Below are 15400 nucleotides of genomic sequence, written 5' to 3'. Positions count from 1 at the left end.
CAAACCAAGGTAGAGAAATGCTGCAGATGACCTGCCCACTCCTCAGGAATAGTGCCTCTTGGAACCGCTTGTCATACACAGCCGGAGTCTGATTACTGCCCAGGACTGTCACCCTGTAGTGTAGCAGGTGCATTTCCGGGCCCAGGGACCAGGAGCTGCCTTCAGCTTCATTTCCATCAGAAGCAGCACACAGGTAAAGCGGACCGATGGAGATCTGCGGGGTGGCACTGGAAGTACAGGCGGTGACAGGCCACGCTGGGCTCTCGCGTTCATACTGCTGAGACAGTGAACCCACCCTGTCTAATTTTTGAAAAATACATAATGTGTTCAGAATCCTTTTTTTATTCCTTATCACTATATCCGGTTGGAGTCGGGAGGAAGCAGTGTTCCTTTAGAGATAGAAAAAGAGGCCCAGAAAGGTTAAGTGCCTTTCCTAAAGGCACAGTAAATCATTGGTGCCAGAACAATAATTTGGGGCTCCAAATGACAGTTAATTTCCTTGGTAAACTAGGAAATTGCACGTTTCCCTGAAATTCTCTAAGTCAAAAATCTTTTCATCATTAAACTCATATCCTTTTCCAGCATTTCTGTTGTTCAAGTGTAGGTATATGTGGGAAATCTTTGCCAGGTATTTTGCAAGTAATGTGGTGATTGAGAGTAGGTAACTATATCATGTGGCCAGTCTGCACGTTCGGGCCCCCCAGTGGTACTTGATAAGCTGAAGAAGGAAGCTGAGATGCAGCAGGTCTCTGAACACTCTGCTTTGGGCCAAGATTTAGCTGCTCTGAGACCCAGAGGGAGATCTCACTCAAGAGATAGGAAGGCTCAGTGTGTGTCAGCTGAAGCAATACCTGCAGGCCAGGAGAGAAGTCTCCCGACAGGCTGGACAGGCTGGCAGTCCAGGGCTGTTGGCTGCCTTAGCTGTGCCGCTGCTGCTGGGGAAGGGTGAACCAGAATGCCGCCCCGGCTACCTCCTCAGAGCTGCGGGGGCAGGTGTGTGAGCCTGCACAAGCAAGGGTTACTATGTATTGCTTTCTCCTGTGAACTGCTTTCGCTCAGAGGTAAATCTGATAGTGGATATTCTGTCTCTTCAATCTTCAGTAAAGCATTCTTTTCCTTTTTCTAATCCGTAGTTATGTGGTCCTTCACTTTTGTGGTATCAGGAACTGCCTTAAGAATTTGGTGGAAATATTCTTCAGAAAAGTGCTTACACTTTGTGTGTGATTTCAGGGGTTCATTGCCCTTCCCACCGAAACTTGATCTGTAGGCTCTGAATTGGAGTAAATAACCTTTGCTGTGGGCTCATGTGTTTTGTGTCCAAAGAAATCATGTAATTTTTTAACCTATAGGTATGTTTCACAGAGAATGTATTGAATGTTCTTTCACACTGATACAAAGTAAATGCACTGTGCTTTAAGTTAGAACACATTTCTATTGTGTGTCAAGAAATTTTTATCAAAGCTTAAATTTCAGAGAACAGTTGGGTCTAACGCTCGCTCTCTCCCCCTCTTAAAGCTTGGTAAAATGCGGCTGACGATTCCATGCCGGGCCCTTACCTGTTCCCACCTGCAGTGCTTTGATGCAACTCTTTACATTCAGATGAATGAGAAAAAACCAACCTGGGTCTGTCCTGTCTGTGATAAGAAGGCTCCGTATGAACACCTTATTATTGATGGGTATGTCAATTTGGTTTTTCCATCTGTTCTCCGAGTTGGTGATCCCTTTGAACTTGGAATAATAATTCTAGTAGTACTGTTTTCTAAGTTAAGCTTTTGTAAGTTTTTCATGATTCTAGAAATCATTATTTTCAAAGTAAGCTATTAGGAGTCTGATTAGTTTTAGTGTAATGCACCCTTGTTTAAAGAGTGTAGTGGGAGTTGCCTGTCGCCAAGCTTGGCTAATAAACATCCTTAAAAAGGGGCCCAGTGCAGTGGCCTATCAGCTAAAATCCTCAACTTAAACGCGCCAGGATCCCATATGTGCACTGGTTCTAATCCCAGTAAAAATAAAATAAAATAAATCTTCTTAAAAAATTCTAAAAAAAGGGCCCGGCAGCGTGGCCTAGTGGCTAAAGTCCTCACCCTGAATGCCCCAGATCCCATATGGGCGCCGGTTCTAATCCCGGCAGCTCCACTTCCCATCCAGCTTCCTGCTTGTGGCCTGGGAAAGCAGTTGAGGACGGCCCAAAGCCTTGGGACCCTGCACCCGCGTGGAAGACCTGGAGGAGGTTCCAGGTTCCCGGCTTCAGATCTGTGCAGCACCGGCCGTTGCACTCACTTGGGGAGTGAATCATCGGATGGAAGATCTTCCTCTCTGTCTGTCCTCCTCTCTGTATATCCGCCTTTCCAATAAAAATAAATAAATCTTTGAAAAAAAATTCTAAAAGAAGCATATTCACACTTCTTAACGCTTCCCTGATGTTCCCCATGGAAAGCACCAGTGGTCCTAAGCAGGGTATGTGTTTCTTCTGACATGAGTCCATGTGTCCCCCACGTGCTGACCACTCACAGAAACAGCTGGAGAATTGTGGGATTCTGTTTAGAAGGCAGCCTCCTTTGTTCTCCCATTTTCCAAGGTGCTCGTCCTTTTCTTCCTTATTCCTCTCTTGTTTTGCTTTTCCTTATCTACATCAGAATAGTTAAATATTTGTTACTAATACTCTGTATTCCTACTAGACATCTTGAGATGTTCATTGAAATTAATTCCTATTCTGTAGCTTTTGGGGTTTTTTTTTTTCCCTTGTATTTCATTTTTGCCACTGAGTAAAAGTAACTGATGAAAAGAAGGACAACTGAAGAGATTACCTTTGCTGTCTTGCAAAATGTTCAAGGCGGCTCACCTTTGGAAAAGCACAGGAGTCTGAAATGGTAATCAGAAATTGAATATTTTTGATAATGCAAGTATCACCTAGAGTTTGAGAGATACCAGACGTAAGTCAAAATCCTGAAATAAGTGTTCCTGCTTTGTTCTTCAGATGCTGGTGCTCACAGGCTCTACTTGAGGCGTACTGTGTTAGCAGCACTGCACGTTCCGTAGTGTTACGTCCCCCTGTAAAAACGGGTGTAAATGCGAACGTGAGACTGATGCAGTGGGATTGCACGCTAAGCCTCCACCTCAGCACCAGCGCCCCACCGCTCCACTTCTGATCCAGCTCTTCACTTGTGGCCTGGGAAAGCAGCAAAATAGGGTTCAAGTCTTGGGACCCTGCACCCACATGAGAGACCAGGAGGAAGCTCCTGGCTCCTGCTTTACACATGACTAACTCCTGTTAGTACAACCTTTTGGAAAGTGAACCAGAAGATGGAAGATCTTTCTCTGTCTCTACTCTTGAACACTCCCTTTCCAATAAAAATAAATGTTTAAAGCATACAAACAGAAACTTTTTTTTGAAGATTTATTTATTTTACTTGAAAGTCAGAATTACACACACAAAAAAAGAGAGAGAGACAGAGATCCTCCATCTAATTGATTTCACTGCCCAAATAGCTGAAATAGGCTGGTCCAAAGCCAGGATTTTCCACTGGGTCTCCTTGTGAGTTCAGGGTCCCAAGGATTTAGGTTTTCCTCTACTGCTTTCCCAAGCCACCATCAGGGAGCTGGATGGGAAGTGGAGAAGCTGGGATTTGCACCAGCACCCTTAACAGGTTGCTAGTTTTGTACACTACCATACTAACCCAATAAACACCCTTTTACATTCTTTTCAAGAACAGTTAGAAAAATAGAAAGAAGCTTTTTTTGGCTTAGAATTATCTAGAATTTTTTTTCAAATATGTCATTAGGGTTGTTTGGTATTCACAATATTGTTGTGTTTTGTTTAACTTTGTAATTAAGAATTTGACCTTGATTTTTAAAAAAAGATTTATTTGTTATTTTTATTTGAAAGACAGGTATACAAAGAGGAGAGACAGAGAGAAAGATCTTCCTTCCGATGATTCATTCCTTAAGTGGGCGCAGTGGCCACAGCTGAGCCAATCCGAAGCCAAGAACCAGGAGCTTTTTCCAGGTCTCCCTCACGCGGGTGCAGGGTCCCAAGGCTTTGGGCTGTCCTTGTCTGCTTTCCCAGGCCTCAAGCAGGGAGCTGGATGGGAAGTAGAGCAGCCAGGTCATGAACCGGCGCCTATATGGAATCCTAGCATGTGCTAGACGAGGACTTTAGCAACTGTGCCGGGTCCTGACCATGATTTTATACAATCTTTGTAAATATCTTTTTTTTTAATGTCTGTATGATATCTTATCATAGAGGCTATTAATCTAATAAGAATTGCTTATTGTGGGCCTAGCACAGTGGCCTGGTGACTGAAGTCCTCGCCTTACACGCCCAGGATCCCATATAGGCATCAGTTTGTGTCCAGGCTGCTCCACTTCCTTTCAGAATCCCTGCTTGTGGCAGGGGGTGGACAGTGGAGGACAGCCCAAGGCCTTGGGGAACGGGGTAGCGGGTGTAGGTTCCTGGTCCCTGGCTTCAGGTTGGCTGAGATCCAGCCATTGCAGCTCCTTGGGCAGGTCAGCAGATGGAGGAGCTCCTGTCTTTGCTTCACTCTGTAAATCTGACTTTCCAGTAAAAAATGAGTAAATCTTAAAAAAAAGTTGCTTATCGTAGACAAATTGAAAAGTATAAAGATTTATTTACTTATATGAAAGGCAGAGATAAAAACTAGAAAGAGAATCTACCATCTGCTGGTTCACTCCCCATATGAGTGCAGTGACTGAGCTGGGCCAGGACAAAATCGGAAGCGTGGAGTTTCTTCCCAGTCTGTCATGTGGATGCAGGGGCTCAAGCACTTGAGCCGTCCTCCATTGCTCTCCAGGCACGTTAGGAGGGACTGTGTTGGAAGTGAAGCAGCCGGGCATGACCAGCGCCCCTTTGGGATGCTGGCTGCAAGTCTTTACCTGCTATGCCGCAGTGCCAGACCCAAGGAAAAAAATTAAAGTCACTGCTATGACTGTTCCTGTGAGGAACTCATACAGAGTTCTATTTTTGAATCATCATTTTGTTTTTTTGGCCTCTTACTTTTGTAAACATTTATCCAAGTTGTTAGAAATCTTTAGAAATGTCGTTTTTTCATGGCTACTTCCTTAGTAAGCATACTATAGTTATTATTGAGCACCAGATTTTGTTCTATTTTCTCTTTAACGCATTGTATTTGTATAAAACCTGGGAGGTCTACATTGGTTTTTTGAGCAATAATAATTCTAATTTCTCTGTATTTAAAATGGGATACTCCAAGGACAGTTTTCTTTTTCTTACAGCTTATTTATGGAAATCCTAAAATACTGTACAGACTGTGACGAAATACAGTTTAAGGAGGATGGCTCTTGGGCACCCATGAGATCGAAAAAGGAAGTGCAGGAAGTTTCTGCGTCCTACAATGGCGTTGATGGTAAGTGGTAGCTTTGCAGGTGTGGGCCCCTCTAGCGCCTGCAAGCCTGGTTTTCTGTATCCGAATGCATGCTGGCTTTTTTCAACAGATGAGCAATTTTTGGATGTTTCCAGTGATTTTTATTAAGGTCTTCATTAAATGCTCATAAAGTAATAGAACTGCTTTTAAAAAAAAACTTATTATTTTTATTGAAAAGGCAGATCAGGTTTACAGAGAAAGAAGTAAAGACAAAGAAGGAAGAGCTTCTGTCCGCTGGTTCACTCCCAGAGCTGAGCCAATCCAAAGGCAGAAAGGAGCTAAGAGCTTCTACCGGGTCTCCCACGCAGGTGCAGGATCCCAAGGCTTTGGGCCGTCCTCTGCTGCTCTCCCAGGCCACAAGCAGGGAGCTGGATGGGAAGCAGTGCCCATATGGGATCCCAGCTCATGTAAGAGAAAGATTTAGCCACTAGGCTATTGTGCTGGGCCCGTAGAACTGCTTTTAAATTTACTTCCTTACCTACTTTTAATTTTTTCTGATAAAAGATTTCAAAATAATATAACAAATTTTTTGTAAAATTATGACTTTAGCAGTATCCTTTGTGAACTTTTAACAGTCTTGGTACAGAGTGAGTAAATCTTTGTTTTTATCTCCCCACTCCTAGCTCTTAGTATGTTTTTGCTGGAAGGAAGCCATGAGTTGTTGATTTTTGTTTTATTGTTTTTTTCACATCGTTTCTTAAATACATTAGGTACTGTATAGACAAATGCACATAATATATAATCTGTTCTCAGATGACTTATTCAAAGTGATACTTGTTTATCCTGTTTCACGACAACTGTCTTTTAAGTTAATCCTTTAACAGCTAATAATCAGTAGTAGCTTTATGCAACGTAGTTGGTTTTCCACTCTGGCTGCAGCAACGTTGTTACTGTAAACTAATAGATACGTCAGTCTGCAGTGACCCTGAGGAAGACAGCAGAGCCCTAGGTCTGCTTCACCTTTGTTGTAAACCATTCCCGTTCAGGATGCCTGACCTCTACGCTGGAGCATCAGGTCACTTCTCACCACTCGTCCTCAAATAAAAACAAGAAGGTGGAGGTGATTGACCTAACCATCGACAGTTCCTCTGATGAAGAGGAGGACGAACCACCTGCCAAGAGGGCTTGTCCTTCTCTTTCTCCCACATCACCACTAAATAATAAAGGGTAAGTGCTGCAAACTTAGAAAAAACTCATTGTGAAATTTAGAAACCCATCAAATTAAATGACTATAAAACTTAGCAAACAGAGTAGGTTGGATTTTTTTTCTTATTTGTTTAAGTTTTTCCTAATACGTGACATTCTTGTGAGATTTGGGTTAATACACTGCAAGTGAGATCGGTCAGAAGATGATTCTAATACATGAAGTGATTCTCAAACTTGAGTGTAGATGGGATTTACTGAGAGCTTGTAGGATGTGCATGCTGCTCCCCTGTCAGGAGGAGGGCTGCTGGGACAGGGTGTGTTACCCTAAGCTCCCAGATGATCCTGGTGCTGTTCACTGGAAGATTTACTCAAGTCTAGTGTTTTAAGTGAAAAACGGAGGGAGACTAGATGATGTAAGCCTATGCCTCAGGTTGCCTGTGAGCCTGGCAGTGAAGGACAAGGACGTCCTAGGCCACAGGACTCGGTGTCTTGTGTTTCGCAGACGTGGTTCCTGTCGTTCCCATCAGTCATGTCTCAATGATTATGTGCCATGGTTGCTGTGCGCTAAACATGCATGACAGTGTGATGTAGACAGAGGCTGGGCCGTGAGGAGCCGAGCACTCTGCAGGGCTGGTAAAGGCAGCCGTCAGTGCTCCCTGCACGCTTCACCAGACTGCAAGTCCCACACGTCCAGCGAGAATTCCCAGCAGAGAGTTGTGTTTTGTGGGGCCAGTGGTAACTCTACAAGTAGAGGTGCCCCTTCTGGGTACATCTCCAGAGAATCACGGTAGCCTTTTGAAACGGAATGGGAGCTATTCAAAAAATCTTCCAACAAACAGTAATGCCTGAAGGAAAAATGTAAGAGAAAGAGGGAAGCCCATAAATAGCCCTGTTATAGATTCCACGGTGTAGGGGACATTGATACCAGACCAAGAGTTAAGTGTTTCTGAGCTTAGAATCAAGTCATTTTCAGCTCTGATATGAGATTGAAGTATTTTAAGCAAGCATTATGCAGGTTATTGCTTTCATACAGTAGTTCACTTCAGTATACAGACAGAAATGACAGCATTAAAAGCAGTACCATTACTGTAAACAAGGCAAATATTTGAACCAGTTTATGAGCAGTTCCTGAGGAGAGCCCACCTTGAGGGCTGTTACCCAGCAAGTCAGAGCAGGACAAAAAGTCAGATTACCTGAAGCTCGGGTAATTGGAATGAATACAGAATGCGAATTCCAAGCTGTTTTGTAAATAGCGGACCTCAGTATGACCCAGAACATAGCCCTCCATAGCTGATGGTTCCACATTTGGTGAGAATTGAAAATATCCAGGAAAAAAAGACATCAACACTAAACAAGGGCAGGCTTTTAAAAGTTGTTTTCTTGCCAAAGCAGTGCACATCATGTTAGGTATTCCCAGAAATCTAGAGATGCCTGGTTTACAGAAGGCTGTTTTAGTGTTTTGTTTACATATTGTTATAAGATTTTTAAGACCATAATGAGCAATGTTAGGTATATAAATGCTTTCATGTCATTGTATACATTAGTTCTTCAGAATAGCACTAATAGTCCTTTATGTGTATATGTATACGTATAAATGATGTATGTAGACTGTGCAGTAGCTTTACCATGTGATTATTGTTTTTCCTTGAGAAGACTTTTTGAGGGTTTAGAAATTTAATATTTCTTCTTTAGATATTTACTTTGCTGTTGATCCAAAATTTGCTCTGTTTATTATGTTTGGAAAAACTACATTAGCTGCATTAACTACTTCCTGAGTTTTCCCAGTGACTAACTGAACCCAGATATAGTATTTTGCAAATTCCAGACCTTTCTCTATTTTGAGATAAAGACAAGAAACTTGATAATTCATAAAGATCTTTAAAAGGGGAGTAACACCATACCAGCCATTTCCCAGCATGTCTGTTACTGTGCAGTGGGAGGGTAGAAAAGCATCCCAGAACATTATCACAGAACTGAAAGAAAAGCAGCCAGCCAGGTTTGAGGAAGAGGCAGACTTCACAAAACGTAAAACGACTTGGTTAGAGTGCTGCCAAACAGCCAGTTCACCCAGAAATATACCATACTGTTAGACATTTCACTGTGTACTAGAATCCGTCTGGTTTTCTTTTTTCCTGTCCTGCTTAGACTGTTGTCCCTTTAAAAACTCGTCACCTTTTCTTTTTTGGAGCACTTCCTATTTCAGTGCCTTCATGCAATTAGGCAGGACTTTCACGCACAGAGTACTGTTGGCAGTGCTGGCCTCTGGGCTTACCCAGATAGATGACGGCCAGTTCCTGTTCTTATGAAATTTACAAGTCTGGAGGCCTGGTGCTCTATGCCAGCTGTTCAGATGACTCTGGTCTTGCCTATGTGTTTTCTTTGCCAAGACATACCAATACTTCTGTTTGTGTTTGTAAGGTTTATTGTTTTTATTTATTTATTATTTAAAAGGGAGAGAAATCTTCCATCTGCTGATTGGCTTCCCAAAGCCCACAACACCAAGGGCTGGACCAAGCTTATAGTCAGGAACTCCATTTGTGTCTCTGATGTGAATGACAGGCACTCTGGTACCTGAGCCATTGTCTGCTGCCTCCCAGACACCTGAGCAGGAAGGTGGATCAAAAGCAAAGTGTCTGGGGCTTGACCCAGGCACCCTGATATAGGATGCTGGCATCTGAAGCTATGGCTTAATGTGCTGCACCACAGTGACTGTCCCCTACGTACATTCCTACTAGCCCATACTCCAAAGAGTTTCCTTTAAAGTACGTTCTTTTCATTCATATCCTACATGGTGATGATATAAGCACAGAGTCTGTGAGTGTGAATATTGGGTGCCATTGTATGCATCCACTTCACTTTATAGCCTCTGCAACGTGCTAGTAAGTGTAGAAGGTATTTTCTTTGCTTGTTGTTTGCTTTTATTCCAGCACAAAAGTTAGCACTCATTGTAAAATATAACCTCTTTTAACTGACTCACGAGAATTGTGCATACGTTTCCTTCTTACAGCATTTTAAGTCTTCCACATCAAGCATCTCCAGTATCCCGCACCCCCAGCCTTCCTGCTGTAGACACAAGCTACATCAATACTTCCCTCATCCAAGACTACAGGCATCCTTTCCACATGACACCCATGCCTTACGACTTACAAGGTGAGGCACCTCTTTCTCTGTGTTGCCACACAGCATCAATAATCTCTTTGGTCGATGCAGTCCTCTTGTGGGGGAGCCTAGGCAAGATTTGGAAGTTTGGGAGAGCAGGTCCTTGAATCCAGGGGACTGTCATGGCTTCTGTCCCAGGCATTATGGGTAGCTGTGCTGTATTTTAAGTAATGCACGTTCAGATATTTAAACATTTTCATGTTTGGTCTAGTGAATCTGATCCATTTTGAAAGCAGTGAGAAATGTGTGTATACTCATTTGTGTAATAAATTTTGAGTTCATAATCACTTACATTATTGAAAGGTATTAGTTCTCATATCATTTTCTAAAGAAAAAAGATTATTTATTTGAAAGGCAGAGATACACAGAGGGAGAGAGGAGAAGCAAGAGAGATTTTGTTCTCGTTTTAGTATATCTGCTGCTGAAGTGAGCACAAGAGAGAGATTTTGCATCTGCCTGGTTCACTGTCACAGAATGGCTACAATGGCCAGTCTGAAGCCAGGAGCTCTTTCCAGATGCCTCCCACATGGGTGCAGAGGCCCAAGCACTTGGGCCACCCTCTGCTGCTTTCCCAGGCACATTAGCAAGGAGCTGGATGGGAGGTAGAGCATTAGGAAGGGGGTTTGACCTTGTTTGTTGTTGTTGTTGTTGTTGTTGTTGTTCAAAATAAAATATTTTTTTTTCTCCCACAGGATTAGATTTCTTTCCTTTCTTATCAGGAGACAATCAGGTATGTTATATGAGAAAGTACTGTTATTTTAACTGTACTTTAAAATATCTGAAAGTATAATGTGTTAGCCAGGAGAAAGAAAAAATATCCTTGGAAAATTCTGAGTGATCTGTACCCATTATTGATATGTTTAGGAACTTCCGTAAGAATCCCTGGTTTCAGCAATGCCTGAGTCTTTGGGAAGGCCCCCCACCTGTTGGTTTCCAGTACTGTCCTAGGAAGGGATGAGACACAATGAGTGGTACTGACCTGGTGACCTCCTGGCCACGTATGGTCATGTGTTGTATGATAGGGGTCTCCTAGGAGGATGATAACCTGAGACATTCCTGTTTAGCAACCTCACAGCACACTGCGTTACATGGGCACAGTGATAGTGTTCGACAGGCCTGCAGCAGTGCAGCCAGTCCTGGAACAGTGCAACACATAGCATGATACACAGTGCTAAATAATCGATTACGATGATGAAGCATCTGACTGGTTGATATATTTTATTATGCTGTACCTTTTACCCTTGTTTTAGGGTACACTCCTGATGAACAGGAGAATTTGAGGAAGTGCCGTGTTTTACCATGAGCAACCTCATCTCTCTCACATGTGTTGATGCACCCTTCTCACATGTGTTTGATTTAGTCTGGTGTGTTTTGTTCACTGTGATGCCTAAGTGTAGAAAACCCATTGTTGACATTGACAATAAGATCCACATTGAAGGATGGATATACCTGGAAACAGAACAGAAGTTGAAATCAGTAGTGGTTGTTGCTCACCACTCAGGCATGTCCCAGTCTGTGTTAGGTGCCACCTTGAAGGACAGGAGCAAAGTAAGGGAAGCTGCTACAAGATCTGCTTCTGAAGGCAGCAAGATGAACAAAGCTTCAGAAAGGGTCCGTAACACGTGTCAAGAAACTCCTGGTGTGGTTGGACGGCCCGATGCAGAAGCTTCCTCTCGGCCCAGTGGTGACCTAAGCACGGAAGTTGGCAGCATTGGAAGAAGGCGGGCTAAACTATGGAGCTGAGTTTGCTGCCAGCCCTAGTGGTTTAAGCAACTCCAGAATCATTCTTCATGATGTAATGTGAAGGTAACAGCTGGATTTGCACATGCAGAAGTTAGGGCAGCGCGAGGGAAAAGTGTTGGAAACCGCATGAACTGCTTGTGGATGGAACGTAATTTGCCAGAGCAAATGCTCGCTGTGGATGATACCTCCCTATCCTGCAAATGGAGTCTTGAAGGACTTCCACTCATGAGGAAGCCATGTCAGCATTGGGTTTCAGGGTCTTTAAGAATAGGGTGACAGTCTTGCCTGGGACTTTTCTTTTTTTTTTTTTTTTAAAGATATATTGATTTTATTACAAAGTCAGATATACAGAGAGGAGGAGAGACAGAGAGGAAGAGCTTCCATCCGATGATTCAACCCCCAAGTGAGCCGCAACGGCCGGTACTGCGCCGATCCGATGCCGGGAACCAGGAACTTCCTCCAGGTCTCCCACGCAGGTGCAGGGTTCCAATGTATTGGGCCATCCCCGACTGCCTTCCCAGGCCACAAGCAGGGAGCTGGATGGGAAGTGGAGCTGCCAGGATTAGAACCGGCACCCATATGGGATCCCGGGGCTTTCAAGGCGAGGACTTCAGCCACTAGGCCACGGCACCGGGCCCGATTTATTCGTTTTTATTACAGCCAGATATACACAGAGGAGGAGAGACAGAGAGGAAGATCTTCCATCCGATGATTCACTCCCCAAGTGAGCCGCAACGGGCCAATGCTGCGCCGATCCGAAGCCAGGAACCTGGAACCTCTTCCGGGTCTCCCACGCGGGTGCAGTGTCCCAATGCATTGGACCGTCCTCAACTGCTTTCCCAGGCCACAAGCAGGGAGCTGGATGGGAAGTGGAGCTGCCGGGATTAGAACCGGCGCCCATATGGGATCCCGGGGCTTTCAAGGCGAGGACTTTAGCCGCTAGGCCACGCTGCCGGGCCCGGGACTTTTCAAGTTTATCAGTAGGCACACACTGTGTGTACCACACACACAGAAAAAACTTTGGAATGGCCCAACTCCTCCAGTGTGCCCTCCTGTTTGGCTGTGCCAATGCAATGGAGAGGCCTAGTATAAAGAATCGTACACCCTTGAGCCCCAGGGCAGGGGATCCGGTACAGCCAGGGCCGCCTGGCTCGGGTCTTTGGCTCTGCGTGCAAGAACTGGCCCTTGGTAGAAGAGACAGAGCAGTGTACAACAGGCCGTGATGCACATGGAGGATGTGGCAGCCCATTAGGGCCTGCAGAGGACGTCTGGTACCATAGCAGAGGAATGTGAACAGAAGAAATTGGGACAACTACCCCAGCCAAATGACAGCAAATATCTGGTTGAATGGAGAGTGTAAGGTCAACTTTGCCTGCCAGTGGACACTGGAAGGGATTCCTCAGCCATGGATTAGTTAGATTAGGAGCATTTCAGAACTACCCAAGCCACCTGGCCAGACCCTTGGAGTGTGTGCCATTTTGGGGCAATTGGGAGGCGGGGTATGGCTCCTCCCCTTGTCTCCTTTCTTCCCTCAGAAATAGGAAAAAGAAATAAAAATTTTGGAAATAGTGATCGCATCCACTTTTCTGTATCCCTCAATCCTTCCCACCCTGATCAACTATGTAAACATCAACAAAAATAAAGTAAAATAAAAGGATCACACACCCTTCAGGGTTTCATTTATTGTTGATAATGTTTCCATCTCCCTTTCTTTGTGATGATATTCATCCTGAGATGAAAATATTATTTCCTCCTCCAGGCTCACCTCATTGATCCAACCAGTGGATTAAGATTTATTTTATTAATAGGAAAGGTGGAATTAGAGAAGGGAGACACAGAGAGGTCTTCCATCCACTTAACTCCGCACATGGCCACTACAGCTGGACCTGGGTCAGTCTGAAACCAGGAGCCAGGAACGTCTTCTGGGTCTGCTACATGATGTAGGTCTTTCCACATTGGACCATCTTCTGCTGCTTTCCCAGGTGGATTTGCAGGAGCTGGATAGGAAGTGAAACACCCAGGACTGGGAACCAGTACCGGAATGGCATGCCAATAACACAGGTGGCAACTTATCTCACTTTGCCACAGCGCTGGCCCATGGATCAAGATTTATAAGGCCCACTCTCTGAGGGAGACCCTTCCCCAGGCTGGTGCACAGCTGAGGGGATACTAACGACTACAACACCTGTGACTGCTTGTACCTGACATGGTGTTCCCAGAAGTTAGAGGATTGGCATCTGGAAGAGATTAATCCATGACTTGAAAAGATTTACTAGCACTGAGGAGGCTGTAAAAACCAGCAAGGTTCTGGTTGAGATGACAAAAGGCTTTCCCCTGCTGACGGCTGAGAGCGGCCTGCGTGGCTCCCAGAGGTGGCTCCTGGGGGAGCAACTGCTGAGGCGATTTCACTGAGCCGAACTAGAAGTGCACTGGTGAAGAAGAGGCAAGCGAAAAGACAGCAAGTATCAAGGCAGCTCACAGTGACGGTTGAGCAGGAGGTTTTGCAGCCCCCACCGGGCTCCTGAAGAGGCTTGCCAACACGGACCCTGACACGGGGAGGTTTCTGGTTCTGGAGAAGAATGTTCACAGCGTGTCCTGCCGGGAGCCAGCCTGTGAAGACAGACCAACCCAGCAACTCGGCATGGACTGTGTTCCTCACCTCAGGAGTCCGGGGGTGTTCAGGCCGTGGTGCCACAAGGTGGCTGCCCTGCTGGCCTTCCAAGGGGGACAAGAGGTGGGCACAGGATGTCCGTGGTCCTGGCCGTGTTCATGGCTGAAGCTCATATATGTTTGCCTTCAACCAAAAAAAAGTCTTTTAAATATTTAGTTTTTGAAAAATATGCCAAGTATATGAAGAAAAGTTTTTATATAGCTGTACAGTATATAAGTGTTATTAAAATATTTTTTAAAAAAAGCCTTTAAGTGTTTTCTCCAGTTTCAGATATAAAAACATCTCTCCAGACCAGTCACTTAGCTGTCACATGGGGCCACTGGATTTGTGCAATGTTTTGTAAAGATCTCAGGCACAGCCGACCGTGGGGATGTTTTAGAAGCGGGACCGTAGTCTGCAGGGCAGGGCAGGTGCTAAGGGCAGTGTGATTGACATGTCTTGGCTTTGCCTCCCCTCCCTAGCATTACAACACCTCCCTGCTGGCCGCCGCCGCCGCCGCCGTCTCAGACGATCAGGACCTCCTGCACTCGTCGAGGTTTTTTCCGTACGCCTCCTCGCAGATGTTTCTCGATCAGTTAAGTGCAGGAGGCAGCACTTCTCTGCCCACCACCAACGGGAGCAGCAGTGGCAGCAACAGCAGCCTCGTGTCCTCCAACAGCCTAAGGGAGAGCCACAGCCACACGGTGGCCAGCAGGAGCGGCACGGACACAGCGTCCATCTTCGGCATCATCCCGGACATTATCTCGTTGGACTGAGCCCCGGCTCTGCCATGGCCGTCTGCAGCCCGGAGCCGATGAACTCGGCAGAAAGAAGAGAACTTCGTGCTCTGTTTTACCTTATTCTGTTTAGAAAAGTACACAAGCGTGGTTTTTTTTTTTCCTTTTTTTAGGGAAAAAAATTAAAAAGAAATGTACAGAGAACAAAACTATATTTTCAGTTTTACTTTTGTATATAAATCTAAGACTGCCTGTCTGATAAACACTTATTAAAAAAAAAGAAAAGAGAAAAAACAAGCACCCACAACCACCTTCAGTTCATTGCTTTTCTGGATTCTGAAGATTTTTCATCATTTGTCCTCCGGTTTTGGTTTTATTTTACTTCAATGGCATTATTTTATTTGCAATAACAGAAAAGGAATTGCATGTATGAAGTTTTAAATTGTGGGATTTGTTGTGGGGAGGGGCGTGGGGGGGATAGTTTGATTTCCATTTTCTAAAAATGACAGACTTGGATTCTGTGTGTGTGTGTGCGCGTATTCATTTTATCCAGCCTTAAGTTATAA

At 44.7% G+C, this 15400-nt stretch overlaps 1 protein-coding gene across 2 annotated transcripts in view; it reads left to right on the top strand.

Annotated features, from left to right (window-relative positions):
• The window catches only part of PIAS1 (protein inhibitor of activated STAT 1), a 123182-nt gene extending 108051 nt beyond the window's left edge, over positions 1 to 15131 (top strand). For both annotated transcript variants that reach the window (XM_004577951.3, XM_058665629.1), the window contains exons 9-14: positions 1516 to 1676; positions 5251 to 5381; positions 6386 to 6566; positions 9553 to 9695; positions 10397 to 10434; positions 14580 to 15131. In XM_004577951.3, coding sequence (XP_004578008.1) covers positions 1516 to 1676; positions 5251 to 5381; positions 6386 to 6566; positions 9553 to 9695; positions 10397 to 10434; positions 14580 to 14873 — 948 coding nt within the window. In that variant the 3' untranslated portion in view covers positions 14874 to 15131. The remainder of the gene's footprint in view (positions 1 to 1515; positions 1677 to 5250; positions 5382 to 6385; positions 6567 to 9552; positions 9696 to 10396; positions 10435 to 14579) is intronic.
• Positions 15132 to 15400: the final 269 nt, after the last annotated feature.

The sequence above is a fragment of the Ochotona princeps genome, chromosome 6 (genome assembly GCF_030435755.1).
Source record: "Ochotona princeps isolate mOchPri1 chromosome 6, mOchPri1.hap1, whole genome shotgun sequence".
NCBI lineage: Eukaryota > Metazoa > Chordata > Mammalia > Lagomorpha > Ochotonidae > Ochotona > Ochotona princeps.
This window is presented reverse-complemented; position numbering and strand designations above follow the sequence as displayed.